Genomic DNA, 27,521 nt, shown 5'->3' on the forward strand with positions numbered 1-27,521 from the left:
CAGTAGCACATTTGGATACTCTTTTTTATTTATTCTTTTTTATTTATTCTTTTTTATTTATTCTTTTTTATTTATCCATGCTCAGTTTTTCATCAGCATCAGTAGATGGTTCCAATGGGGATCACAGGGGAAAAAGAAGCAGGAGGACAGGAGCTGGGGCGGTGACTTGGTTTCATCTGGAAAGACTCACAGAGGGAGAGGCAGGGGAAAACTGGCTAGTAGTGGGACACATATCACCTGTTTGGTGGCCCCCAAAGGTCTGCATCTGAGCCAGTAACCAGCAGTGTCCCATTCACAGGAGTAAAAGAAATGGGTGTCTCTGAATGGTGATTCCTCCAACTTCTAGCTGCTACATTCTTCTCTTGACTAGTTCAGGCATCCTGTCTAGGGAAAAGGAATCTGTCCTTGTAGAGGGCTCAGTACTGCCTGCATCTGAGAAGGGCTACAGACAGAAGCCCAAGACCCTGGCATGCCACAAACAGATGCATGCCTGGATAGACATGGATTTGGGACTACTTTGCCAAACCAGGAGAGGATGCCGTGGGCAACAAGCACCCATGCATTTGCCATGAAGGCATCATTCTGACTAGCTGAATCATAGAATCATAGCATCATTTAGGTTGGAAAGACCTTTAAGATCATCAAGTCCAACCCTCAACCCAGAACTGCCAAGTGCACCACTAAGGCATGTCCCTAAGTGCCACATATACATGTCTTTAAATACCTCCAGGCTGCCCACTTCCCTGGGCAGCTTTTTCAGTGTTTGACAGCCCTTTCTGTGAAGACATTTTTTCTAATATCCAATATAAATCTCTCCTGGAACAGCTTGAAGCCATTTCCCCTTGTCCTTTTTCTTGTCTCTTTGGAAAGGAGATCATCCCCCACCTCGCTGCAACCTCCTTTCAGGGAGTTGTAGAAAGTGGTAAGGTCTTCCCCGAGCCTCCTCTTCCCCAGGCTAAACAACACCAGCTCCCTCAGACCCTCCTCATAAACCTTGTGCTCCAGATTCCCCCCAGTTCCATTGCCCTTCTCTGGACTTGCTCCAGCCCCTGAATGTCTTTCTTGTACTGAGGGCCCAGAACTGGACAGAGTATTTGAGGTGTGGTCTCACCAGTGCTGACTGCTGGGGGCAATCACTGCCCTGGACCTGCTGGCCACACTATTTCTGATCCAGGCCAGGATGCCACTGACATTTTTGGCCCCCTGGGCACAGCTGGCCCATGTTCATCTGCTGCTGACAAGCACCCCCAGGTCCTTTTCCACCAGCCAGGTTTCCAGTCACTCTGTCTCCAGCCTGCAGCACTGCCAGGGGTTGCTGTGATCCAAGGCAGGACCTGGCATTTGGCTTTGCTGTACTTCATACAAGTGGTCTTGGCCCATTGATCCAGCCTGTCCAGATTCCTCAGTAGAGCACCAGAAATAGAACTCTCAGGGCTTTAAAACTGGATGGGACAAGACAGTGTGGTGTCCCAACAGAGACAGCCTGGTGTCAGGAGAAAAGACTGTATTTCTCTCTTCCCACTCTATCCTTAGGTGGCTTTGCAAGCCAAGAGAAGCCACAACTGTACATCTCAGGGTAGAAACTTCCAGCTTATTTCTCCCAACAGCATCCACATTGACAGCACAAAAATCTTCATCTGCCCTGTTTAAAGAGTTTGGGGAGTTATTTTTTTGTTTTTTGGCTCCCTGCCATCAGCCCTGGTGAGACCCAGGGCAAGGCAGCAGTGCCACGCAGCCCAGATATCAGCAAACCATTAATCCCAAGGGACAGACCCCTGGGGTGAGAATCCTGCTGCAACTTCTCCAATTAGACAGCTTACCTCCTGCTTTGCCTCTGCTTTACCCAAACATATTTTATTGTTCAGACTCCTAGTTAAATGGCTGGGAAGCTCTGGATGTAAGCACACGGAGATTACTGGTTCAATAATAGAGTCAGGCACGTTGGCTCTACATCGTTTTGCTAATAAAGCTGCAAAATAAAGCTGTTGACTCTTCTTTCATCAGCATCAGCCCCATGAGGCTCTCCCATGTCTCACACGGTGATTAGAGCAGAGGACTGGGAACATGGGTCTAGAGTTCAGCCCTTAATGAGCCTCCTGTTTGGTGTGTTTCACTCGGGGATCTTGACCTCTTTGCACCTCAGCCAACTCAGCTGTAAAACTGGCTGAAGGATGGACCTCGTGGAAACCATCCACCGTGCCCCAGTTGAGCATTGAGTCCAGATTTCGTGGGTAAATACAAAGTAAAAATCATCAGCAATTTGAATCTACGGTGACCCAGCTCAAATGCCACGAGGTCATCAGGCCTTGCCAGTGTAAACAGTGCTCAGTCTCTGGGGTCCCCCATTACAACGTCAAACAAATCTAAGAGATCTCCCTGCAATTTGTGCTGCAGTGAAAGAAAGCAGTGCTGCAGTCTCCAGCACACACAAGGCAACGTGGTGCCAGCTCCAGTATCCAGGCACATCGGCACCTGCCACACCGAGCAGAGCTGGGAAAACTGGGTGCCATGTGTGGTCCCAGCTGAGGGAAGCAAGGTCCCCCTTGGTCTCTAAATCTCTGAGCTGTCAGACAGGTGACATCCCTTATCCACAGGGGCCCCTCATGGAGAAGTTGGCATGAGCCATGCTGAGGACAGGAAAGCCTTAGTGCTCTCTCATACCATGTCCAAAATGTTTCCAAACTGTTCCGCAGGCAGCGTGGCACCTCTGTCAGTGCCTGTCACTCAGTGCAACAGAAGGAGGCAATAGGAGGTGCTTGCTCAGCTTGTTTGTTGTATAACTCCTTCCAGGTATGACGGTGATGCTGAAGAGAAGCTTTGCCTCACCACCTCACCCTGTCCAGTACCACACACATCTACTCACACGGTGATTTCTCTCAAAGTTGAGAGCAATTGAGAGCTTTTTCCCTCTGAACTGGGAGGTTTCAGGTAGACTTCTAGATGGCATAGAGGAGCCAGAGCTTCCAAGCTGGCATTTAAAGGTGGGGAGCAATGATGGAGAGGCACCATGCCTTGGGATTTCAGAAGAGTGGAGTCAGCTTTGCACATGCCATTTGTCACAGCAGGCTTAGCAAAACTGAGCAAGAGCTGGGAAGGTGGGTATTTGCACAGCAAGGTGGGATCGATTCTGGTGGCTGGGTGTGAGCGCAGACCTTCCCCCTACAATGGCAATCTCTGTTCTGCTGTAAGGATCCCTTTCCTGAGGAGTTTCCATCCCTTGAGGAAAATATGCTAATGGCTTTTAAATAATTAAACAAATCACATTGCAGGCAAACCCAAGTTGATCTTTAAAATGCATTGTCCTCAGAAGGCACTAGAAACGCTCAGTGCATTACACCCTCCTCAGAGCTCTTCACACATTAACTAATTCATCACACAAGGGACCACCCAGCTGCATCGACCACTGAGCAAATGCTGTGCCAGTCACTTCCACCTTTAAAACTGTGTTGCCACAGCTGGAGGCCAGCTTTCTTCAGCACCAACTAGCTGAGGCAACAAAGCTCTTTTCATCAGGCCAAGTTTGCACAGAGGGCGTTTCTCCCACGAAGGCACTTGCCGATCCCGGATGGAAGGCGGGTGTCCCTTGTGGCCACAAGGTACTCTGGCGCAAGAAAGGGGAGTCATGTGTGGTAAGGACCACAGGTTTGGCTTTCCATGGGCAGAGGCCAGGAAATCAGCTGCTTTGAGCATCTCCTCTGGGCCACCAAGGCCATGGATGGTGGAGAGACATTTGCAGGAGAAAGAAGACAGGAAGGCAGGGCAGCTGCAAGGCAGCTCTGTCCACCTAGTATGATGCTACAGAATGTATTTATCTGGCTCTCTGTAAGCTAGTTGTTCTTATTCACCAAACCAGACCCAAAACTGCCCTGATGATAAGTCCTTGCTGTCCCTGACACACTGTGCAAGGACAGGTGAACTGCTTGAGGCAGTAGCCACAAGGTCTGTCAGCCATGAGACTGCCTGGCTGGTGAAGAGGGAAAGTCTATGCCCAGCCCCAGCCTTCACCAGTGTCCCCCAGCCAAGTGTGCTGGGCATTGCCCTTGCGCTCACAAGGATCCCACATGGAGGACAAACTGCTGGACAAAGGGCACTGCCACCCCTTCTCCAATCAGACAGCTTTCCCATGCCACCCTCAGCTCTCCCCCATGCCATGCACGGCCCAGAGCAGATGGCCTATAACAAGTGGAGTTTAAATTATTTGGCAGTTCCCCTTTTGGAATTTGGTAACACCATGGAAATGGCTGCATGTGGTGCTGTGAGGCAAGCCCTGAGAATGTGTTGGGCATCCTGGAAGCAGCTGCAGCTGTGAGCCCCAGAGCAGCTCACAGTTCCTTCTCCAAACTCACCTGGCCTCTAGGGTCGCAGGCTGCCATTCCACCCTCCATCCCTCACTCTTCCAAACTGCTCAAAGTGAAAGGTCCACAGCTTTTTTCATGCTATTTCTCAAGCATTGGTTCCCCTCAGCAGTTCACACTGGACATAGATGACATCCCTGCTGCTCCAGGCTTACCAAATAACATCTTTGAGATAGGAGATTTGGCCCATAGCCATTTCAAAACTGTTGTTGTTGCTAGTGCTTCATTTCATAAGGAAAGTGTATCATAGCACTGTATGCTGGACTTTCAGCAGGAATTCACCCTTTTCTTGTCCATGTTCCAGCCTAAGCACAAAGGTCCTTAGAGGCAATGCAGCTCTCACAGCCTTCAGTGGGGAACAGAGGTCCTGGTACACCTTGATGGACATGTTGTAATCTCATGGTCATTCCTGAGGGCCATGAGGCTCAGCAAAAGAGTTGTGAAGACAAAAAGCCCCACAGCACTAACATTTCTCATGGTTCTTTCACTCTCCTAGGCTGAGTTTATGAAATCTGATGTGAGGGAGGGCATTTTGGAAAAAAATTCAAGTAAAGGGGGAAGAATTATTGTAGATTGGCTAAAAAAGCCTCAAACTGATGGAGAGGCAAAATAATAGAACAGAAAGTAGGTGGATAAGGATTAAATCTGCTGGAATGAACCCCCTCAAAAGTCTCACAGAGGTGATGAAAGCAAAAAAAAAAAGTGTAAAATGTTGTCAGAAGGCTGAGTAAAATACACAGTTCAAGAGACTGGATTTGTAAAAAACATTCTGGTGCAGGAGACGCCTGTGGGACAATCTCATTGGAAATATTCTCTAAAGCCAGGTCATGAAATTATTAGGAGAGCAGTCCATAGATTGAAAAAGAGAAATATAGTTGATTCATGGCTGCTTTTGGGTGAGGGAAAGAAAAAAAAAATTAAACAACTAGGCTCAGCCTTAGTCACAAAGCAAAAGGAAACTTAGCAGATTTCTCATCAAAGTGTAAAGGACCCTCTGGGAAAGAAACAAATTGATGCTACCAAGTTGTTTAAGATAATAACTACCTCCAAAGCACGAAGCTGGGGTTGGAAGTTAAGAAAGACAGTAGCCTGTGAGCAATTTGCACAGAAGAGCTACAAAAGAGACCACATTGTTAAAGGTAGGAATGACAGCTAGCTATTTTATTTTCTTTTTTTTAATTCAAGGAAAACAGAAGGCACAGCCACTAGCTAAATGAAGAAGAATAAGATGAAGACATATGGATAGATGGAAGCCAGCCTTGAGGAAAAACAAATCAGCCTTTAGTGTCCTGGGGTGAGGAAGAGCAAAGTGTGACAGGCCATATGTCCTCACCCAACCACAGGAAAGAAGAGAGAGGATTGGGATGAGCAGCATCCTGCACCAAACACGCTTAAGGCCATCCTGGGGCCAGCTCAGCTGCACTGGGATGTCTCACTGGGGATGTGTCCCAAACAGGACAAACAGGGATGCTCATCTTCTCCAGAGAGTAGCATTAAAGCATAGACCTTGCAGGGCTTTCCAGGGAGAATTTCACAGCCTACCAGGAAAAGCAATGGGTTTGAAATTTCATGAGTTGCTGGTCAAGAAGGGAGGACTGTGTCAGTGGGGGAGGAGAGGAGGAAAAGAGAGCATCCCTGGAGCAGCAGAGTTTCCAGGGACACCACAGAGATGAGAGCCGTGGTAATCACAAACATAAGTGGGTTTTCATCCTTTGGCCTCATTGCCAGCAACAATATTTAGAGTTGATAAAATTCTTAGGCTGTCACAAGTTAAATAACTGGTTTTAGGAGCAGAAGAGCTGTGGGGGTGGCTTCTGTGAGAGGCTGCCAGAAGCTTCCCCAGTGTCCAACAGAGCCAAAGCCAGCCAGCTCCAAGATGTGCTGCTAGCCTTGTCTGAGCCCATCAGGGACAGCAGCAGCACCTCTGGGGTAACAGAGTTAAGAAAGAGGAGGAAAAGCTGGCAAAACAGCAAATGGAGACAGAAGTGAGGATATGTGAGAGAGACAGCCTTGCAGACACCAAGATCAATCAAGGAGTGGGCAGGGGTGCTCCAGGAGCAGATGGATGCCAAAAGCACGCTGTGACAATGTCAGAAACCCATGCTGGAGCAGCTCCTGGCAGCACCTGTGGCCCCACGGAGAAAGAAGCCCACCTGGAGCAGGTTTATTGGCAGGACTTGTGATCCTTTAGAGGATCCAGCCTGTTCCCAAAGAACTGCACCCCATAAAGGGACCCAGGCTGGAGCAGTTTGTGCAGAACTGCAGCCATGGGAAGTTCTTATGCTGGAGAAGCTCATGGAGGATTTATCTCCTAAGGGAGGGACCTCACACTGGAGCAGGGACAGAGTCTGAGGAGACCTTTCCCTGAGGAGGAAGAAGCAGCAGACAACATGTGATGAACTGACCACAGACCCCATTACCTGTCCCATTACTTTGATTGGATTGGTACTAAATGAAACTAATCTCAGCCTGTCCTTATCTTGACCCGTGAGCCTTTTGTTATATTTTCTCTCCCCTGTCCAGCCAAGTGATGGACCTTGGCAGGCACCTGGCACCCAGCCAGGGTCAGCCCACCACAATACCAAAGTCAGCATTTTCTTTTTCTGTAGAATTTCTTTCCCCCAAAGACTTTGGTTATTATTGAAGAGACATCAAGTATGAGGAACCTGAATTGGCACCACATTATGGCAGAGTAAAGCCATGGAAAGAGCAGTGAATCAGGTGCCCAGTCTCAGTAACCCTCACAAATTTTAATTCAGGCCATAATGGAGTTCAAACAACTATTTGGACCACTTAGAAAATGAAGATGAAATGCATAAGGCATCACAAGAGACTTTCAGAAAGGCACACAGCATGACCAAATCCTTCTCATTTTTAATATTTCTATTTCTTCTTCTAAACTTTTTCTTTAAACTTGAAAATAATGAGAAAATGTGCTTCCCTGAGACAAGCCAGTACTATCAGCTAAACAGCCTCACATTCATCGTAGCACTCCAAGTGCTCTGGAATGCTTTTCAGCCCAGAGGATAATAGTATTAGACGACCAGAAAGGCTGTCCTGTAAAAGACTGTTATTATGATTTCCAGTCTCAGAAGTTGGCTTAATCCAGCTGAGCACACACATGTTATTTAGAGAGGAGACTGAGCTCAGACACTGCTATCACCGTCATCTTTATTGCAAATGAAGGGTTCAGCCAGTGAAAGGCAAGTCACGTTTTTTTTTGTCCTAAGCCCTGCAAACAGTGGCTGCTGCAATCATCTTTGCACTCTGCAGAGAGTCTGGAGCTGCTGAATGTGGAGCTGTTTGCACAGATTTGCATCTGTCTAAAAACTCCTGTTTTCTCTGTTGTCACCTAATCAATCAAACAGCAAAAGATGCACTCCCTGCACCCTCCAAGGAAAACAGCTCTGTGCCCACACAAAAGGCAAAGTGTGAGCATAGGGGTTAACTAGGGGTGGTAAGCTGTGAACCCTGTAACAGGAGCATTTTTTTTCCACTGCTTGAAATTTCATGCTGCTCTTCATCTGTCTGTGGAACAAAAGAATAAGAGGCAGTGATGCTCTGAATTGGGAGAAAAATAATATGGGATTGTTTCCTGCATGAGAAAAATATGTTTGGAGGATTACTTGGGGAATTTGCACCTTGACATGAGGAGAAATGCTGCATAGCTTCTCTCCCAGGGTGTAGGCAGAACAGCTCCCTCCTAAAGGACTGGTTCTCCCACCCACACTCTCCAGGCGAGCAGGACCCATCTCAGACTGCAGCCTGCCAAGGACCAGCAGCCAGGCACCAATCCCTGGGGGTCAGTTTACAGCTGGCACCACTGCTTGGAATTTCTCAAATCTCAAACCTGCCAGAGCCACTGCTGACCCATCAGTAGGGTGGGGGTGAGCCTTCCAACCCCTTCTTTTTGCTCCGGGGGGACATTGCATTTCACCACACAGCACTGGAGTGAAGGCCCCTCCATGAATATCCAGCACAGAATTCCACCTATTCATTCTTGCACTGGTGGTGTCTTTGCTAACAGTCCTTGTCAGGGCAGCCTCAGCCACACTTTTGTAAGGCAAAACAGCTCAGCCTCCCTCTGTCCTTCCAGTCACCTCCCTAGAAAGGAGCCACTGGGCACTCAGATTCCTGCCAGGATGGGAGGGACAGCAGCTTCCTCTCCTTAGTCTCAGGGAAACAGCTCAAACAAGCTGAACCCCAGTGAACAGCAGCAGCTCTTCCTGGGCAAGCACTCCTTCCCTGGCACATTTTCCCATGGGAGACAAGCACAGGGCCTTAAAATAAATCTGTCTTTTTAAAGCAGTGATGCTAAATGAAGGTTTGAGATCAAAGGCTGGGATTCTCACATTTTGCCAAGACAGACATATCCATTCACGAGATTTTTGGTGTAACAAAATACTTGCTAATGAAGAGGATCATAATCTTATTATTAGCCTGAACTACCACAGTATGTCATTCAAGAGCGGGTTGGAATATGTCCTAGTTTAGGAAGTTGCACACTGGGCTTTGGTTTTGATTTAATGAGCTGTGATTGTGTTTATTTTCAGCAGCAACTATGCCCGTTAAATTTTGGTTGAAAGTCTGATCGTTAACGACAGTAATCGACGGAAAGGATGAATTTAGGTTGAAGGGAAGGAAAATGGGAATCGTAAGTCTCTGGGATTCAGTCCCCAAGCAAGCAAACACAAGGTGGTCAGGAGAGCCTGAGCTTTCTCTGCTTTTGCAGTGCTTGATGATGGGTTTTCAACTACTGGTTAAGTCAGTTAAGGGGATTCAGACATGGAAAAACAAAGATTTTCGCTGTTATGGAGTGGGGCACAGAGGAGACTCAGGTGTAGGAATCAACAGTGAGGGCCAGACTTTCATTTTGTGGGATGAGCCATAGTGTGACAAGGTCACCAGCTGGCTTCCACTATTAAGATCCCAGAAATTCTAAGATGGGGGGGGGGGACATGTCAGTAGTGTGTAACAACTGAACAACCTGCCAGATGAGCAAAATGGACAAGAAGGGGGAAGAGAAGTATAAATAGAGACACGTACTTTGAAAAAAACTATTGCTGCAGCAGAGCTGGTTAGTGTCTCTCCTGCTCTGGAGTGAGACAGTGGGGTCTCCCCAGATGAACCCCCACTCACTGCTGCCTGTCTGGGTAACTGCAGCTGAGTCACTGAGCAAGAAGGACAGGGCAGGATGCGCCACAACTCAGATCTGCCCCTCATCACACACTCTTGGTGTTTGTGCCTCAGTTTCCAGCCTTGCAAAGGATGCTGTGCTTTGTGTTGGACACCACCAGCCCCAAAGGGGTCCAGTACAATTTATTTTCCAGCATCAAAGCATGCACACACACAGACACATGCATGTGCATGTATGCACAGGCAGGACATCCATAAGGGGCATGAAGGAAACACAAGCATGGACAAACACATGAATAGCCAGATAGAGCCAGTTGTAGCCCTTAAAACCTTGCTATGTGCAGTATTAGAATGAGCCAACAGATGCAGACAAATATTCCTTCCACCCAAAATTTATGATCCTACCATATCTCAGATCTCAAAAAAAGGCTAAGCTGAGCATGGTGACTAACAAGAAATAGAAGAAATCCTAGGGATACATGTGCTTCAGGTATAAGGGTGCAAGATATCCTTATTAGATGGAAAGATTAAATTACCCCCTCACTTAGCCTGCAGCAGGCCGGACTCGCTGCTCCCTTGCCTAGGCTGTGCCCAGCCTGGACACGGGGCTCAGCCGGAGGCTGTTGGCTTGTGCCAGTCAGCGAGGTGTTCGGCAGAGCATCCCCGACCAGCAGCCTGCCAGCTCCAGCGCCTGTGAATTCCTGTGGCAAGTGCAGAAAATCAGTTAACACCTTGTTCTATTTTAAAAGCTGTATGGGTTTTTTTATTGCTTTTTGTTGGGTTTTTTGTTTGGGTTTTTTTGTTTGTTTGTTTTTTGTTTGTTTTTTTTTTTGTTTTTTTATGACGGCCGTCTGTCTGACGGAGCACCCCTCCTCTCCGCCACGGCGTGCGGGGGGTGCGTGTCCCCTACAGCCCGAGCCCCGTGTCCCCTACAGCCCGAGCCCCGTGTCCCCCGCACACCGAGCCCCGTGTCCCCTACAGCCCGAGCCCCGTGTCCCCCGCACACCGAGCCCCGTGTCCCCTACAGCCCGAGCACCGTGTCCCCCGCACACCGACCCCGTGTCCCCCGCAGCCCGAGCCCTGCTCGGAAGCTGCAGAGGAGGCCCAGGGGCCGGCTGGAGGGGCCGGCGATGGGGCAGCAGGGCACAGCCCCGGGAGCAGCTGAAGGGGCTCATTGTGGCCGGGACTGGGCGGGCCGGCGCCGGGAGCGGGGCGGGCCGGGGCGGTGCAGCCCCGCCGGGGCCGGGGCCGGGGCCGAGCCCGGGCTGCTGTCCCTGCCGCGGCAGCCATGGCAGGGGGCTCCGAGAAGGTGCCCATCGCCCGAGCGGGGCCCGACGATGTGGAGCTGTGCCTGCCCCCCGTGAGTGCTGCGGGCAGGCACCGGGCGGGACGGGGTGGGATCGGGACAGCGCGGGCGTGAGTTGGGATGGAACGGGACCGAGCGGGTCGGGACGGTAGGGAACGGGAGGGGCCGGACAGGTCGCGGTGTAACGGGATGGATCGGGACAAAGCGGGTCCGGTCGGGTCCCGGTCGGGGGTCCCTGCCCGCTCCCACCCCGCTCTCCGCAGGCGTACGCGGCCGCCGCGCCCCCCGCGCCCGGGCGGCTGCTGAAGGCCGGGGCCGCCGTGCTGATCGCCGGGGCGCTGCTGCTGCTGGCCGGGGCCATCGGCGCCTTCTACTTCTGGAAAGCCACGGAGCGGCAGGTGAGCGCCGCGGGCCGGCGGGCAGCTCTCGCACCTGGGAGAGGCACGGGCTGGAAGCGCTCCTTGCGAGCTCTTTACAGAGTTCCTTCGACAGACCTGTAGGGTTTGTTTTCGTGCTTTCAAAAATCCCAAACACCTAAAACCCCAAAGCCATAATCACGGTCTTTGGTGACTGTGTGGATGGAGCTTCCTGGAAGCACATTTATTAGCGAACACGGAACACATCTTTGAGAGCACAGACTCTGCATTGATTTTTGCTCACAAATCATCAGTGAACTCAAACCCCAACAAGTCCCCAGAGATTCATATGCTGGGCAAACTCCTGCTCTTAGGACAAAAAAAGCATTGAAATGTGTAAATTCTTTTTTCACAGCCATCTGCATTCTCGGTCCAGATTCTACCTGGACCCTCAAGTAGGTAATGTTATAAATTAACCCACTAACAGGCACCATTAGTTCTGGTGCTCTGTATGACTGTACATACACATAGGTTTGCAGCTGTGGAGCAATTTTTAAAGTTAAGTTTTATTATTTACGATTTCTGGGGTTCACGAGAAATGCTTTATGCAAAAAATGAAACTGAGAAGCTGATGATCAAATTTCAGAGCATTAGAACACATTTACAGATTAACTTTTCTTTCTGTTTACACAGAATTTGTGTTTCAAACATATTTGAAACATGATGGTCCACACATGAATATAACTTCCTCCATAAATCAAATTAGTACCCTTGAGTTTACTTTGGAAGAAGTTTTGCACTGCCTCTGGCCACATGCCAGCCCTCATCAAGGAGGGCCTTGTGTGAATTCCAGGAGCCAGAGCAAAGGTGGCCCTGTGAGATACATCCCTACACATAGGGATAATTCAGATAATCAGAAAGAAAAGTACAAGGTTTTACAGAAAAAGACAGGACATATTGCTGACCTCCAAGACCTGCTGCAAGAACCATGTGCTTCTCTAGGCTTTTGAAAAGGGAGAGGCATGCACATGGTGACACAGGCAAGGGACAGTGCTGTCAGCTCTGAGCAGATGGGTGCATTTGTAGTGTACAGGACAATGCTTCGCTTTTTTAATGCTTCTGTCATCTAAATTCAGCCATACAAAATATGTCACATTCACAGTTTTCATTACGCTTCAAAGTTGATCGCTAGGTGAAGACATTAGGAAAGCTGAGGGTTGTTTTTCCAAGCTGCCTTCAAACTCAGAAAGCTGCACTTGACTTGCAAATGTTTGGGAAGCAACTGCAAAAATTACATCCAGAGTCAACCATTAAAAAAAACTCAAAAAAAACCCCCAAAAAACACAAAAATCCCCCCAAAAAACTAAGGCAAATTTTGAATTCTTGGGTTTTTTTTTATATCCTTAAATTCTCCCCTAACTGACAGGATCAGTCTCAGCTCTAGCTCAGCCCCTGTATATGGGGGAGACCATATACACTGGTCTGGTTTTATGGACCACATTCAACAGGAGTCCTAGAAAGCAGAAATATGGGAGTGGCTGTGCATAGCTGAGGAACCATAAATCTTTAGCACCTTAGACTTCCCTGAGCAAAGGTGAGAGAAGAAGAAATTTGTCTCTAACTGTCAGTGTAGATTTTTCATTAAAGTGCTGTAAAGGCTTTTTTAAGACCCAAAATAAACTGCTTGTGCAGCATTTTTAGCAGAGCTGCACAAGAGAATCACAAAACCCCTCCACAGATTGTGGTCCTCCAGCAAATACAAACCATGCTGTAGCTCTCCTCATTGAAAATAGGATAAGGGCAAATATGCTGACAAGGAAAATACGAGTCTATACAACTTCACATCCAATTTAAACAAAGTTCACATCCATTACAAGCTGGGAAGTATGTTTGTATTCAAGAGGAACCTGTTTTCCTGTGCCTCAGCAGAACATCCTAAGAGATAAATAGGGGTTGGCTCCTTCAGGGTAGGACATTCACACCTGCTGTCCTTTGGGAATCATGCCAGCATAACAGCAATTCCTAAATGTCCTAGAAGAAGGTTTTTAGGGGAGAGTGAACATGGGTGTGGGCTCACCCCACATTGTTTTTGAAATAAAACTATAAGCACTCCCTGGAAGGGGGATCTCAGGTCTCTAGTCCTGCCTGATGCTCAGAGCAGGGATAGCTGTGGGGTCAGAGATGTTGCTCAGGGCTTTCTCCAGTCAAGCCTTCAAAACTAGCAAGGATGGAGACCGAAGAACCTCTCAGGGCTGGCTGCCCCAACGCTGAAGTAGAGCAGTGTTGGTTGTTGGAGGGTTATCAAATGCCTGCAGCAGCAAAATTGAGGAGCTAAATAGGGATAGGAGAGTCAGACTGACCCATTGCCTGGTGTAGGAGGAAGGCAGTAAGTAATTACTGGCGTGTGCTACCGCTCTTCTATTGATTCCAGGTGTACAACGTTCACTATACTATGAGCATTAATGGAAAAGTACAAGATGGATCAATGGAAATAGATGCTGGGAACAACTTAGAGACATTCAAAACAGGAAGTGGGAGTGAAGAGGCTGTTGAAGTCCATGATTTTCAGATCGTAAGTAGTGCCACTCTTGTCCTTCATGTAACACACTCCAGAGCTGTACTCTTAAGGACACCTACCCTAGTTGGTCTCAGGTTCCAGCCTCCAGCCATCCACACAAACATTTTTGCTCTCCTGGCTTGCTTTCACAGGGAGACAGGCAGTTTCCTCCAAAACAAAAATCTAAATGCTTTTTGGAAACCAGCCATGCCAGGTACCACTCCGGAAAGTGATGTGCATTAGGCTGCATCAGGTTTGGCTCCATGTAAATACTTTGCATTTTCAATCCACTGAGCAGAACTGTGTGTGACACATGACCTCGGGCTCTTACTAGAAAAACATTCTGTCAGGCAGTGACATAACCCTTGCATGATTTCATGTGGTTTGAACTGGCAAAACCACCTCCCCCAAACATCCCTGTTTGAGGAGTGTAGGGTCAACACAGTAAGCCAAGGAAAGACCACTGTACAGTGCTTGCCTTGGGGAGCTTCCTTTGCCCTGAGATCAAGGATGGGATCTGCTCTCCATGGCTTGGCCTGGGTTCATCCCCATGGCAGAGGATGGAGGCATTTAGCACAGTTCATGCATCCTTGCACCAAACACCAGGTGCTGTGCACAGTTCATGTATCCTTGTACCAAGTTGTGTTTGACAGCAAACACACTTGGGCAGCCCAGCAATTTCTGGCTGCTCAGCACAGAGCCTGCACTAACAGATGCCAAACCTAAGCAGAGCTCAGCAGCTTGGATACAGTGGGTCTCTGAGGTGCCCTGAGCTACTAAGGCACATCTATGTGATCCTGCAGGAACACATTTACAGGGCCCAGACCCTGCAGTTAAATGTTCTCAGATGCAAACTCAGGTTCTCAGAGTTAAGCACTCTCCAAGTCAGAACAGCACCTAAAATAAAGATGCTGCTGCTGATGATGATGCTAGGAAGCATCTCTGCTTGCAGAGGACTCACCTTTCTCTTGCTGGATCTGTAAAGGCAAGGAAATCCAGCTTCTTGGCTTTTCAGCAAGAACAAACGAATCCATGCCAAGAGATGCTGGACCCCAACTTTCCCAACAGCTGTGGTTCTGCCTTTATGCAACTCTCATTAGCATCACCATAGCAACATTATTAGCAGCTGAGTAAGAGCATCCACAGCGTGCTCTTCTCATTTGCCTTTGCCATGTGACATCTGCACAAAGGCACCAGTGCACTGGAGAGGTGCTGAATTCATTTTGCCTCCACGTGTGTTGCTGGTGAGGTCCTGCCTGTCACAACCAGGTCATGAATCAGCTCGTAACACCAATCAGCTAAAGGAACCTCCCAGGGATAGTGCCTGCTTGTAATTACAGAGGGCCAGGACAACCTCAGCAAAGGGATGATGCCACTTGGGTTTTCAGCCAGCAGTCCACACGAAGCTGAAAGCAAGTAAAGACATGTGCTTCCAAGTCTCCCTTTATTTACATCACCAGTAAAAACACTAGTGTTTACATTAGCAGATTGCCTGGCACTGCTGGCATGACTGCATGGTCAGAGAAAGCTTGGAATTTGGCAATATTAGAGTATTCCTAGCACAGTTGGTACACCACAAAGCCTTATGTCCTAACGTCCATCCTTGCATAGCCATTCCCTCTCTCACTTTTTGTAGTCATTTTGTTTTGAAGGGGGTGTGTCTGGCTACACAGGACCTGCAGACACACAGGACAGGCTTAGTTGCCCCAGTACCATCCATCTCATGCTGCATGTGATCACAGTGTGCTGAATTGGAAGGGACCCACACGGATCATCAAGTCCAACCCTGGCACAGGACCATCCCCAAGTGTCACACCCTGTGTCTGAGAGCATTGTCCAACTGCTTCTTGGTCTCTGCCAGGCTGGTGCTGTGACCACTGCCCTGGGAAGGCTGTTCCAGTGCCCAGCCACCCTCTGGGTGAAGAACCTTTTCCTGATATCCAACCCAAACCTCCCCTGACACAACTTCAGGCCATTCCCTGGGGTGCTGTCACTGTCACCACAGAGCAGAGATCAATGCCTGTCCCTCCTCTCCCCTCACAATGAAGCTGTAGCTGCAGTGAGGGCTCCCCTCAGTCTCCTCCAGGCTGAACAGACCAAGGCACCTCAGCTGCTTCTCATACAGCTGCCACTCAAGGCCCTTCACCATCTCCATTGCCCTCCTTAGGATGCTCTCTAACAGTTTAATGATGAGAGGGGTCATACTGACACCTACACCCCTTTCTCCTGGCAGCTAGAGGCCAGGCAGAAAACCAGCACAACTTAAAGGGCACTAGGTAATTATATTTAGGTGGTTGACTGGAGCTTGTGCAACCACATGAAAAACACAGAAGTTTTGCCGTTTACAATGAGCTATTTATAATGTAGAAGAGAACTCCTTTATGGATACCCAAAAACCTACAGTAGAAACATAGAAACTACAGACAATGGCAAAATGTTGATGCCTGACGTTCTGGTTGGAAGGTATGTCCCAGGACTTGCAGGAAACTTGCTTCCTTCTCTTGCTTAAAACTAGACATTTATGGTTTATGTAATTGCATTCCACCCTGGTAGGCCAGATGAAGTCCCACACACAGATTTCTGCACCAAACTGCCCATCACAACTTCCCTTTGCTGTCATAGTCACTTAATTTGTACAAACTGAACCAAGGTGCCCCCACATTTTTGTAGAACTGTGTCACAAGGGTACCACATCACCAGCTAACACAATTTCAAGACTGCCTACGTTAGGTGCTAAGCTACAGTTCAAATCATGTCAACTAATTCCTTAACAGAGCTACTCCAAGTAGCCTACAGCCTGCATGGAAGCACTTATATAAAACACCCCCTCCCACTTTCAGAAATCTAGCAAAAACTTCTAGATCAATTTGACCAAAATTGTGAAGCTACAATGATGAAGGAAGAGCATTCTACTGCTTCTGGTTTTGAAGAAGGTTAACCTTCAGACTGAAAATTCAGTGGCACTTTCTTGGGGGTGGTGAGGAGCTGGAGGGGCGTGCACAACTCCCTGCCTTCTGCTTTTGCAGGGCATAACTGGGATCCGTTTTGCTGAAGGAGAAAAGTGTTACATCAAAGCTCAGCCGAAAGCTCACATCCCTGAAGTTGATGCTATGGCTAAAGCAAGCCTCTCATCTGAGCTGGTAAGGGGTTATTTGTTGGGTTTTTTTAAACTAATCTTTGTATAGAGAGAGCCTAAAGGAGGTACTTAAGTAGAAAATGGCATTTGAAAGCCACTCAAGCTCATGGTAGGGTTGTTGAATGTAGGGTAGGATAGCTGAGGATTCATTGATTGGTTGCAAGGAATGAAAGGGTAAGAAAAGGTAAGAAAAACAAGATTGGTGTCAGGCATGTCATTGTGTCCAGGGACATTATGAGAGGCTGCAGATTAGTGAGTGGGGAAGCCACAGACTGATTTCTACCCGATCCACAGGAGACTTCCATGACAAGAGCACGTGCTGAGACCAGGCTGTGCACAAGGCTGGAAGGAAGGGTGTGGAAGAAGCAGCTCTTTAGTCAATGCAAAGGAGGACAGTGGTAGACCACAGGAGATTTCTATCGATGCTCTTGAGCAGAAGCATGAACTCCATCACTCTAGTCAGTAAAAGGGAATTGTGGAAAACATGGTAAAAATTAAAACTGTAACCCAGAAGAAATAATTTCTTCTAAAAAATATGATTTTGCCTTCTTAGCATAAAATTCTACATGTTAACTAAAATTTCATAGTATTTGCATCACAACCAGCACAGAAGCTTCAGTTCTCACCCAGATACCACCAAACCTCCTCATATTTGCCCAAAAAGCCAATTGCTTTATGTGCTCAAAGCCTGAGTTTTCCAGCACTCAGACACCCAGACTCATTGCTCACACAGGAGTGGCTCCAGTGACATGAGGAGATCCACAGTCCCCTTCCCTGGGTTTGCTCTGCTCCTGGGAGAATAAAGGCAGACAGAATTAGCTGGGAGAGAGGTGCTGTTAAGGCTGCACTTCCCTGCAGTGGTGCTGTGACTACTGAGCATCTGCTTTAAAAGGAAGGGGAAAAAGATCTCTCCTACTAGAATCAGAAAGGCTGGCAAATGTTACAAAACCTCCTGAAGCTGGCAGGATTCTCCCCATGATGGGAAAAAGAACTTGCATGAATTCCAGAGAGACAGCTCCATCTTGCCTGCCTTGCCTTATTTTAAAGGCAGCTGGCCTTGACTTAATTAGTGCTGTTGCTTGAAATCAAAGTTTGAATTTTTCATCTTTCTGTAAAAACAAAGTCACAGACCTGAAGACATCATCCTAGATAATCAAAAAATTATTTCTAATTCTACATGGTGACAGTAAAACTATTTCCTTGCCCTGTTTTTTATGCATCGTCTCCAAAGATGCATCACCTATGTGACTGTTGCAATGAATTGCATGCACCAAGCAGGTGACTTAGTGCTACCACTAAGACATTAACTTTTCCCTGTCACTCGATTTTCCAGGCTAGATGTACTACAGGAATGAGAAAGTAGTATTTATTTTTCTAGGCCAAGTCATCTTTCTGCTATGGAAGTATTTAGGAGAAAGTATGCCTATGCTGTTTTCCTACAATGGGCATTATAACAACATTATCTACAAAAATTGTTGAGTAATAAGAGTTCTATAGATAGCTAAGTTCTGGCTGCTCACAAGCCAGGATCATTTCAAACAGAAACAAAGGATGTTTTTATTTCTGAAAATTAGAGTCAAGATATTTTTGATGTTGATAAAAGCTTTAGTGAGAGAATATAAATAAAGAGCAGTAGACAGATTGGATAGCAAACTTAAATTACTTGAGACCTACAAAATAAATCAATAAACACACTAAAGAAACAACAACTCAAGGGAATAAATTGATCTAGTCAGTTATATAACAAGTCTTGATGACTTTTATGAAAGCAATTTAGAATTTTAACTTTGAAATCATGCTGGTTTTCATGATTCAGAAGTTAGTTTTCTTTTAATATTTCACCGTTGCTATAAAATACTTACACTTTTTATGTAAAATAATACTTTGAACTAACAACTTTAAAGAATCAATCACTGGCATTTTCCTACATTACTTTGAAGATATGAACCAAAAACCTGCAGGGTACACTTCAAAAAGGCAGGCTCCTTTAACTTGCACTTCAAGCTTTTGGTCAATTGAATTGCTTTTACCAAACAAGACCTTTAATCAGACCGATCACATTGACTTAAAACTGAAAGCTGGAGCAGTTCTCAAGCTATAATCCTCCCTAAAACTTTTGAACGAGATTCCACCCCTCACCCTCCCTACACACATTGTAAATACAGTTATATATTCGGAGTATGTCAAATGAGAAGAGGGCATAAGAAAAATGAGGGGCTTGGGGTTTGCTGGCATTTCATTGCTGCTTTGCTGAAGATGGTAGATGTTTGGTTTCCACCACCTGAAATTTTGGTGTTTTGGGCTAAAAGATCTGACACCCAGCCCTCATGCGTGGGGCAGAAGCCTTCCAGGAGTGAGATGGGTGAAATCATAGTCCCAGCAAAGCTGACAGTGGCTTTGCTCTTATTTCAGTGGTGGCAGCCTTTCCCCAGGCTGTGGCTCAGCACGATCCGCTCACATTGATGACATAGAAGGATGCTCAGTATTAGTTGCAGTGGATAATTACACAGTTTGGTGCTCAAGAATTAACAGCAAGCAGGCACATGACTGCTCACTGAGCAGCAAAGGATTTATGCTCTTCTATTTGCAGGAAGATGAAATCATGCCTGTGAGATTTGACAAAAACTCCCTTATCTGGGTGGCTGCAGATGAGCCTATCAAGCATAACAGCTTCCTAAGCCCCAAAATTTTAGAGCTTTGCAGGGATCTTCCAATTTTCTGGCTGCGACCAACATATCCCAAAGGTAACATTTCTTTTATTTGAAAAGTATGTTATCCCTCCCTTAATCTAAATGCCTTCCCTACATCAGGTTTGCTACTAAAACTAGCACATCTGGGAAACCAGACTCCTCTCCTCCCTTGCCCTCACCTTTCTGGGCTCGTGCCAGCATTGTGGGTTTGGAGTTAATCTCTTTGATATTTTCCATCCTTGTATTTACTCGGACAATTTGCACAACCCAACTGGGTGACTTGCTAGGAGATGAAACATTTCCAAGAGAAGTCAGCCTCCTTCTAGAGACAAGACAAACATGTAGGCAGCTGACACCAGGCAGCAGAAACACTGGCCAGGAATTGGGGACCATAGCCTGTCCTGTTTTCTACCCCGCTTCCTCAGAGGAATTCAGTGGAGTGGAAGGAAGATGCTTTAAGCCAGCCTGCTGGTGGATGGTTTATGAGACCCTGGGGCAGTCCCAGCTCTGAACTCGGGGACCATAAGCAAGCTTAGCAAAGATGTTCAGGAATCACAGGAAGATGGCAACTCCTATAGGGAGCTTCCAGGCTAGGAAAAGAGAAGGCTCAAAAATATTTATTCCTCCTTCGTCCAGTTAATATCAGAACACTTGGGTGGGACAACACATGTGAAAAAACAATTACCACATTTTAGAGTACCTGTGGATCTGAGCTACCAATATTTTCCACTTTCCTCATGCTCTTGCATATCCCACTGGGCAACAAAAAAGCAGTATCAAAGCTGCCCAGAGCCAGATGTCCTTCAGAGCAGGGCACCATTCTGCCAAAAAATATTTTTAAAAAGTGAGGTGTGTACAGCTGGTCTTGCTAGTGCTGGAAACTGCTGCTGGATTAGTATCAGTGACTACAGGCTGGGTGAAAAAACCCCCAACAAATCTCCTCACACACATTTTGCCTCAGGGAGAGGTGGGAGGTGGGGAAAGGCAATCATACTGGCATTGGCTGCAGACACAACATAGGAAGGCAAGCAGCAGCTCCCATGGCAATGCATATCAAGGCTGCCAAGGCACAGTTTTGGCTTTCTCTGCCCTCCATCCTCTCCTTTTTTAATTTTTCAAGAAATCACTGAAATACTAGGTAACTACAAGGACACACTCAAGGTAAGATTGTCCTCTGGTGATTATTTGTTCAGATAACCAATGGAGAGAAATGAAGAGAAACAAGCGCCAATCAGAATCAAACTTTGATGAGGAAGACTTGGAAGCTGCTTCTGAAGAAGTAAACCCCAGGTCACAAGCTGTGCAGCTGACTCAAGAACTTGGCCACCAGGTTAATGAAACCAGGCCAATGGCACAAGAAACTGATCAAACATTTAATGCAGACAACCCATACAATGTAAGTATTTACACTGCAATCTTCCTTCAGAGCCCAGGACTGTGTTGAGCAGGTAACATTGGTAATGTGGGGCTTGTCTTTTTTCTTTTCTTTTTAAATCTGCGCAGTCTTTGCTTGTTCAGCTTTTCTTGGAAATAACAGACTGGTAAAACAGCAGAGCAGCTCAAAAATGTCTTCCCTCTGTCCTCTTCTCCCAGTTTTCATTAGATTTCAGTCTGAAACAAGCACAAGTGCTTGAGGTTACAAGGTTAAGGCAAGTTGATGCCTTAAGTTGCTTTTTGAGGTTTCCAGGTCCATATGGAAACAGCACTGGAGATCTGACAAGGGCAGAACCTTCTAGAAACAAACAAAGCTCGTCTTGATCAGAAAGCTGAGCCCTATAATTTACTATGTGAAGAGAGTCCAGTAGCTAGAAATAGGCTTTGTTCTCAAACAGAAATTAGCACCAGACATGACTGCTACAGGGAACACAGAAGTGTCTGGGTACAAAGAGATAAAGGTCCAGCCAAATAAATTTCTTTATCAGCCTCTTCTCTGAGGATAAGCAACCCTAGACAGGCAAGAACCTGACAGAGAAGAATCTGTTTTGAGACAGCAGCAGTGGGTGGAGGATGACTGTTGTAAAACTTGTTCTCACCCTTCAAGAAGCAGCAGCCCTCAGAAAGAGCAGAGGAGCCACCCTGCTGTGTCCCAACACCTCTGCCACGCTGCAGGGACACTGGCTGTGCAGGAGGCACCTTCCAGTCTGCTGCACCAGCGCCAGACAATTTACACCCACCATTTGGTGCAGCAGGAGTAAGTCATTTTAATACAACACTGTCACAAGATAAATGCCTCCTGCTTTGGAAGTAAGTCCCAGCTTTGACTTGATATTTATGCAACAGCAGGAGATCATTATACTGTGACAGCATTCTGCCGAGTTGACATCCCTTAATTAAACTTAAATTAATCACTCCAAATAAAGTGGATCTAAATCGACTCTCTCACGAGGTCAGTAAAACAGCAGTGGCCCTGGAATGTAGCTTCTCCTCACACCTACTAACGTGACCATCTCATGAGGTCTGAGCTGCCCTGCCTCTGGAGGCAGAACAGGTCTGCTCTTCTAGCCAAAGGGCAGCTGGGCCAAAGGGAGAATGGCCAGACAGATGCAGCCATCAGACTGCCCTCAGTCGGACTCACCTTCACCAACAGCCCCTGCACCGATGCCTTCACAGGCTTTCTTAGAGACCGAGTCATTGGACTGACAAGGACCATTAATCATGCTCCAGGTCTTTCCTGAAAGATGAAATGAATCCTCCCTAGAGCTGCTTCTCTTTACTCACTGTAAGAGGAGCCTGGATGATGAGCTCAGGTGCAGGTATCTGAATTTCAAGGATGATGAATCCTTGAAAAGAAAACATCTTCTCTACTCTCAAGGCTAGGAAGGAGTTGCTGGGGTCCGTAAAAACGCCCAGCTGTCACTAGTGTCCTGAACAAGCCCAGATAAGGGGTGGGCACCTTTCTGTGTGACTTTTTTTGCTGTGCTGCTGCTTTTCGAAAATGAATGAAAAATGCTTAGGTAAAAAGCTGGACTGGTACTTCAACATTTGTGCGTTACTGCTGCTTTTCTTGAAAAACCAATGGGCAAAGAAAAACCCAAGTTTCCAAAAGCAGAATATCTGGTAACCTTTTTTCCTCCAGAGATGAGGAAAGGAATTTTGAAGGGTAAAGACTTCCATGTATTTTGTGCGTGCTTTGCTCCATTTAACTTCTAACTGTCAGCTACAGAACAGGCAGAATTCTCACTGTCCACCAAGCAGCTAAATGTGGTGGGGTGGGAGGGAAGGAATCAGACTGAGACAAGTGCCAAATCCTCAGAAAAGTGCAGGGGACCAGAGGAAATGCTGTAAAAAGCATTAAAATACACTAACTAAAACTAATCATAAAAATCACATAATATATTTCAGGAATTCTCACCTTCATGAAAGATTCAGGTAACTATCTTGAAATCTTTTCCATTGCTAATATTTAAAGGTTGCGAGGAGGTTACCGTTGCTGGAGCTTTTGCAAGGACTGTAGAATAAAAATAATGAAGTTAGAGCTGCCTGTTGTTCTTTCCATTTTACAAGGGTGATTGCACCAATTCTACACTACTGCCAAAGAGAGCAAGACAAAAAGAAAAATAATAAAGCAAGATGCATGGGCCACTTAGTGGGAGTTCTGTCAACAGACCAAGACTGCAGGTCTTACCCTTTGTGGGGGTAACAGGAGCATGGATGCATTCTGCTATTCCATGAGAACGAGAGCACCAGGATGACATGTAATGTTTTACATTCCAGCAGCTGGAAGGTGAAGGGATGGCTTTTGACCCCATGTTGGATCACCTGGGCGTGTGCTGCATCGAGTGCCGGCGGAGTTACACGCAGTGCCAGCGGATCTGCGAGCCCCTCATGGGCTACCAGCCCTGGCCCTACAACTACCAGGGCTGCCGCACCGCCTGCCGCATCATCATGCCCTGCAGCTGGTGGGTTGCTCGGATCATGGGCGTTGTGTGACAAAACCCCTTGGCCAAAAAAAACAAACAACCAAAAACCAAAACTGGAGCCTTGACAAAATAAGCAGGAATACAATGAACTGGTAAAAGACTACAACCAAAGCAGTGATACCGATCCTGCCTTACAAAATCAGAGCTTGTTCTTCTACATCCAAAAGCAAGGTCAGATATTACAACTGCAAATTAAAATCTCAAGTTAGTATTCCACTAGCTTTAAAAGGGGCAAGGGTATACTAGCACTTCCTGAATAAAAAAACTGAGACATCCCAAAATAGGACAATATTAAACTTTGCTCATAATTGGTTTAGCAGTCCAGAAGCTTGCCCATACATCTAAATTCAGCCTTTCAAACTCCTCTCTTTCCAAGCTGTATGTGAAAATTTACATCCAATTAAGAAACTAGCTCAACTTGTACACTTGGGAGTGCCTTTAATCCATGTAGCTTAAATAAATCACAAGTTAAGTTGCTCCTTGTTGCTATTCAGAGTTGCCAGGTCATTATGAATGGTTATAAACCAATTACAGCATACCACCTTTCCCACAAAGCTGCTCCAGGGGACACGGGAAAGCGCACATTGTGCTAAAGCGGAAACAAACAGCAGGAAAAGGGGCTGTGGAAGGGAATGTGAGCAGCCGCAGAATCAAAACCCTTCACACATCCCAACATCAAAGAAGCCCCAGCCTCAAGAATCCTGTATCCATGATACCACTGTAGTGTCTAACAAGTATCTGCTATCCAGCTACTACAGCAAAAGTATTTACATGCAATTGCAGACCAAGGAGTCTCAAGACCCTTCAGAATCTACAACAGCCCCTGTTATTTATAAATCCTTGAACTAGACACTTTTGACACAAGATTACAACCCCTCTTTATTTCACATGGATAGCAGCCATTCACACCAGTTCCTTTAGCTTTGCTGAAGCTCACATCTTTCCCCAAAAGAAAAACTGTTTACCAGAAGGGAGGGGGAAAAATGAAAGCCTTTTTTTTTTTTTTTTCCATCTCCTTTCTCACCTCACCCTTTTTGTTGAGGCAAACTCTGCAATTATTTGGATTGATCCCATTACACATTAAATCTCCAAGGAAGGTACTAAGCTGAAACACACAAAGGTGGAACAACTTAGTATTTCTAGCCTTGAAAAACAAAAATAGTGGTATTGCACAGCCTTTATCCATACTATGCATCTTGAACCCTACCACCAAGTTTATGGAGCCATCTACATCATCTTTATTAACAAAATGGTTCCATTTTTCTTAAGGTTTGCTTTCTGGAGCATTCATTTTTGTGACTAAACAGCTCTTGAGATATTGCAAGCCCAGTAATGTTATTAACACTGCATGACACACAGAAAAGAGGAATTAATTTGACATAATCATGGCTTAAAGAAAATAAAGACAACCTCATGTGGAATGCTAAACTGCATATCTAAAAAGCAAAGTGTTAAATGAGAATAAGATGAGAATAGAATTCAGCATTTTGTTCTATTGTAGCTTTTTAGTATAAACTTCACCTTCCCTTAATCTGAAGGACAGACTTGCTTTGAAATATTTAAATTATAAACTTCTTAAAGTGGGATTTTAAGGCCTGTTAAATTTGAGTTTCTGCTTTTTAAACTGAAAATGACCTTGATCATTATGCTGTTTTAGAAGTATGTCTATCATATGCTTAGAAAAGTCAGTTTTCCTTTTTTTTTTTTATTGCAGATTAAACAAACACATTAAAAACCTCCAGTTGCTTTCTGTGCTTTTTTCAATGTAGAAGGTGTAACAATTCTTTCACATACTCATTCAAGAACTGTCTGAAAAGAAGGGCATCATCAAATGAAACACTGGAGGCAGAGAAATGTGACTGTGTGTATGTCTAAGCTAGACTGTTGCTCTCTTTTGCATCTTGAGGCAACCTGTTATCTGCTTCTCCCTGTGTCCCCCAATAAAACAAACAGCCTCCTTCTGAAGACACAAAAACAACTTTCTTGTAGGTGCTTTCCACCTCTACACATAGTTAACAAAATTAATTCTTCCTTAACAAAACCTTGTAATAATTTGCTTTCTGTAAGCAGTCACAAAGCATGTAAGAAGCAAAAAAAGCATCCTGCTCTGGATATGGAGCTGTCACACATAGCACAAATGTCTCGAGAACATATCTACACACCACGCCACAAAAGCCCCAGTGACCATAACGTTTATCTATTTCTAGAAGATAGGCAACAAAATACCTTCTCCAACTCAAGCTTCAAGCAAGCAAATTCCTATTTACCTTCATATCAGATTCAAAGAGAGAAAAGTAAAGATCTCATGCTGTAGCAAGGTTGGGAAAAAATCCTACTTTAGCATAACATCTGATTTTGAAGGAAAAGTTCTGAGGCAACACAGGCACAGCAGTAAAACCAAAAAGCCAACAGTGAAAAGATACTGTGATATTCCCTGCAGCTGAAGTTCAGACTCCTGCTCTAACCCTCCACAGTGATCCTTTCACTGCTGTACAGTATTTACTACCAGTGCTGAAGTTTCTCACTGCCATCACAAATGTAATACCTTGGCACACTAAAGAGGTTACAACATGTCACAGCATTTGGGGAAGTATGGAACAGGGTGTTCCCCAAATCTGACCCTGGGCCAGCAGAAAACAGCTGAAGGCTTTCCTTTGGCCAAAGTTTAGGGAAGAAGAATGAGTTTGTCATCAACAGTGTCTCCCACCACAGGTGGGTGGATGTTTGTCACAACACTGCAGTTCCACTATCCTTAAAACTTAATTATCCATGTGATTTTCCTAGAAGGATTAGAATGGCAGAGCAGATTAAAGCAGAAAAAGGGGATAAATTCAAGCTGGTGAAAGAGATGGAAAAGAGAGAGCAATCCCATATGGTTACATAGATTGAAAGCCAGTGATGGGAAGGCAGGAGGAATCTTTTTTTCTATATCAACAGTTCCCTTTCTCCACACTTAAAACAAATGAACCCTTTGTCCTTTTTCATACAGGAATCACCCTCCACTTTTATCTACACTAAAAAGCAAAAAGAAGCTTGGAGGCATGGAAGGAAGGCAATCTGGCTTCTCTTCCCATGTAACACTTCACCCCTACTGCACCATAAAAAATTCCAATAAAGTCTCAGTGAAGAACAGACTAATCACTTGTTCCATCCAGTGTAGGGAAAAAAAAAAAAAAAAAAAGTAGTGAAGCATAAAACTACAGTTGGCAATTGCTGATTGACATGTCTGGGTGGACAGAATCTCTGGTCAGAAAAGGCAAAAGAGACAACCAGGAGCACCATCTCCTGCTTCTGAGAGGCTCAGCTGGCCTTTTACAAACACACATCTACCAACTGCTCTTTCAAAGACGAGAGAGGCAGCCTTAACCTATAGCAGGCATCTTCCCCGAGAACAGGAGCAAAGAGCAATCCCATCTATGGCATTAAATGGTAACTGTTTCATCTTGCTGTCCCATTCCAGTATTTGCATCAGTACAAATCAGAGCACTGAGGTGAAACTGCCTCAGTCTCCCAGACAGTACTATCTATAGAAGACCAAAAGGCTTGGGAAAGAAGCCCTCAAGCAGTTTGAACACAATTATAACATCATCCACTCTGTCCTTGCAGGCAGTTCTCTTCCTCCAGCAAACTCATTATCAGTGCCGCTACATATTCCACTCACCCTCTCCAGTCCCAAAGGAAATTCCTTTTGTCAGTGTTTTTTTTCAGAGCCTCTATTCAACACCCAAGCTACTGCTAGCATTCTATTGATCTACAGATTCTGGTACAATTTTATGTGTGTGTGTGTGTCGACAAGAACAAAATACACTGCTCATTAAGTTCATGAAGCACCTTTCCCTCAGCTTTCTAAAGAAATTTTGTCTACTTATTTAATCCAATCCCCTCCAAACAAAAAACCCAACATCTCTCCCTCCCCCACAAACACATTTCCCTCTGCCTATAAGGCAGCAAGACTTGCCATTATTGATTAACCTAAACTTGAAGGAGGAACACACACAGATTATCTGCCTGTGCTCAGAAACATGCTGGAATTATGTCTAGACCTGCAAACTTGGCTTACAGTAT

The 27,521-nt window shown here is 45.9% G+C and overlaps 1 protein-coding gene across 1 annotated transcript; it reads left to right on the forward strand.

Annotated features, from left to right (window-relative positions):
• The first annotated feature begins 10,707 nt into the window (after positions 1–10,707).
• On the forward strand, positions 10,708–25,186 carry CNMD (chondromodulin). Its single transcript, XM_079314047.1, has 7 exons — positions 10,708–10,851; positions 11,061–11,195; positions 13,585–13,725; positions 16,737–16,850; positions 19,437–19,590; positions 20,730–20,932; positions 23,251–25,186. The coding sequence occupies exons 1-7, from the start codon at positions 10,780–10,782 to the stop codon at positions 23,464–23,466; spliced, it is 1,035 nt and encodes a 344-aa protein (XP_079170173.1). The 5' UTR covers positions 10,708–10,779; the 3' UTR covers positions 23,467–25,186.
• The last annotated feature ends 2,335 nt before the right edge of the window (positions 25,187–27,521 follow it).

This window comes from Erithacus rubecula (assembly GCF_903797595.1).
Source record: "Erithacus rubecula genome assembly, chromosome: 1".
Classification (NCBI taxonomy): Eukaryota; Metazoa; Chordata; class Aves; order Passeriformes; family Muscicapidae; genus Erithacus; species Erithacus rubecula.

Bases quoted from the DNA above. Each gene is read 5' to 3' on its own strand.
- CNMD (XM_079314047.1), top strand. From the start codon at position 10,780: ATGGCAGGGGGCTCCGAGAAGGTGCCCATCGCCCGAGCGGGGCCCGAC. The intron at 13,726-16,736 runs GTAAGTAGTGCC...CTGCTTTTGCAG, and splicing joins AAGTCCATGATTTTCAGATC to GGCATAACTGGGATCCGTTT. The intron at 19,591-20,729 runs GTAACATTTCTT...TTATTTGTTCAG, and splicing joins GCGACCAACATATCCCAAAG to ATAACCAATGGAGAGAAATG.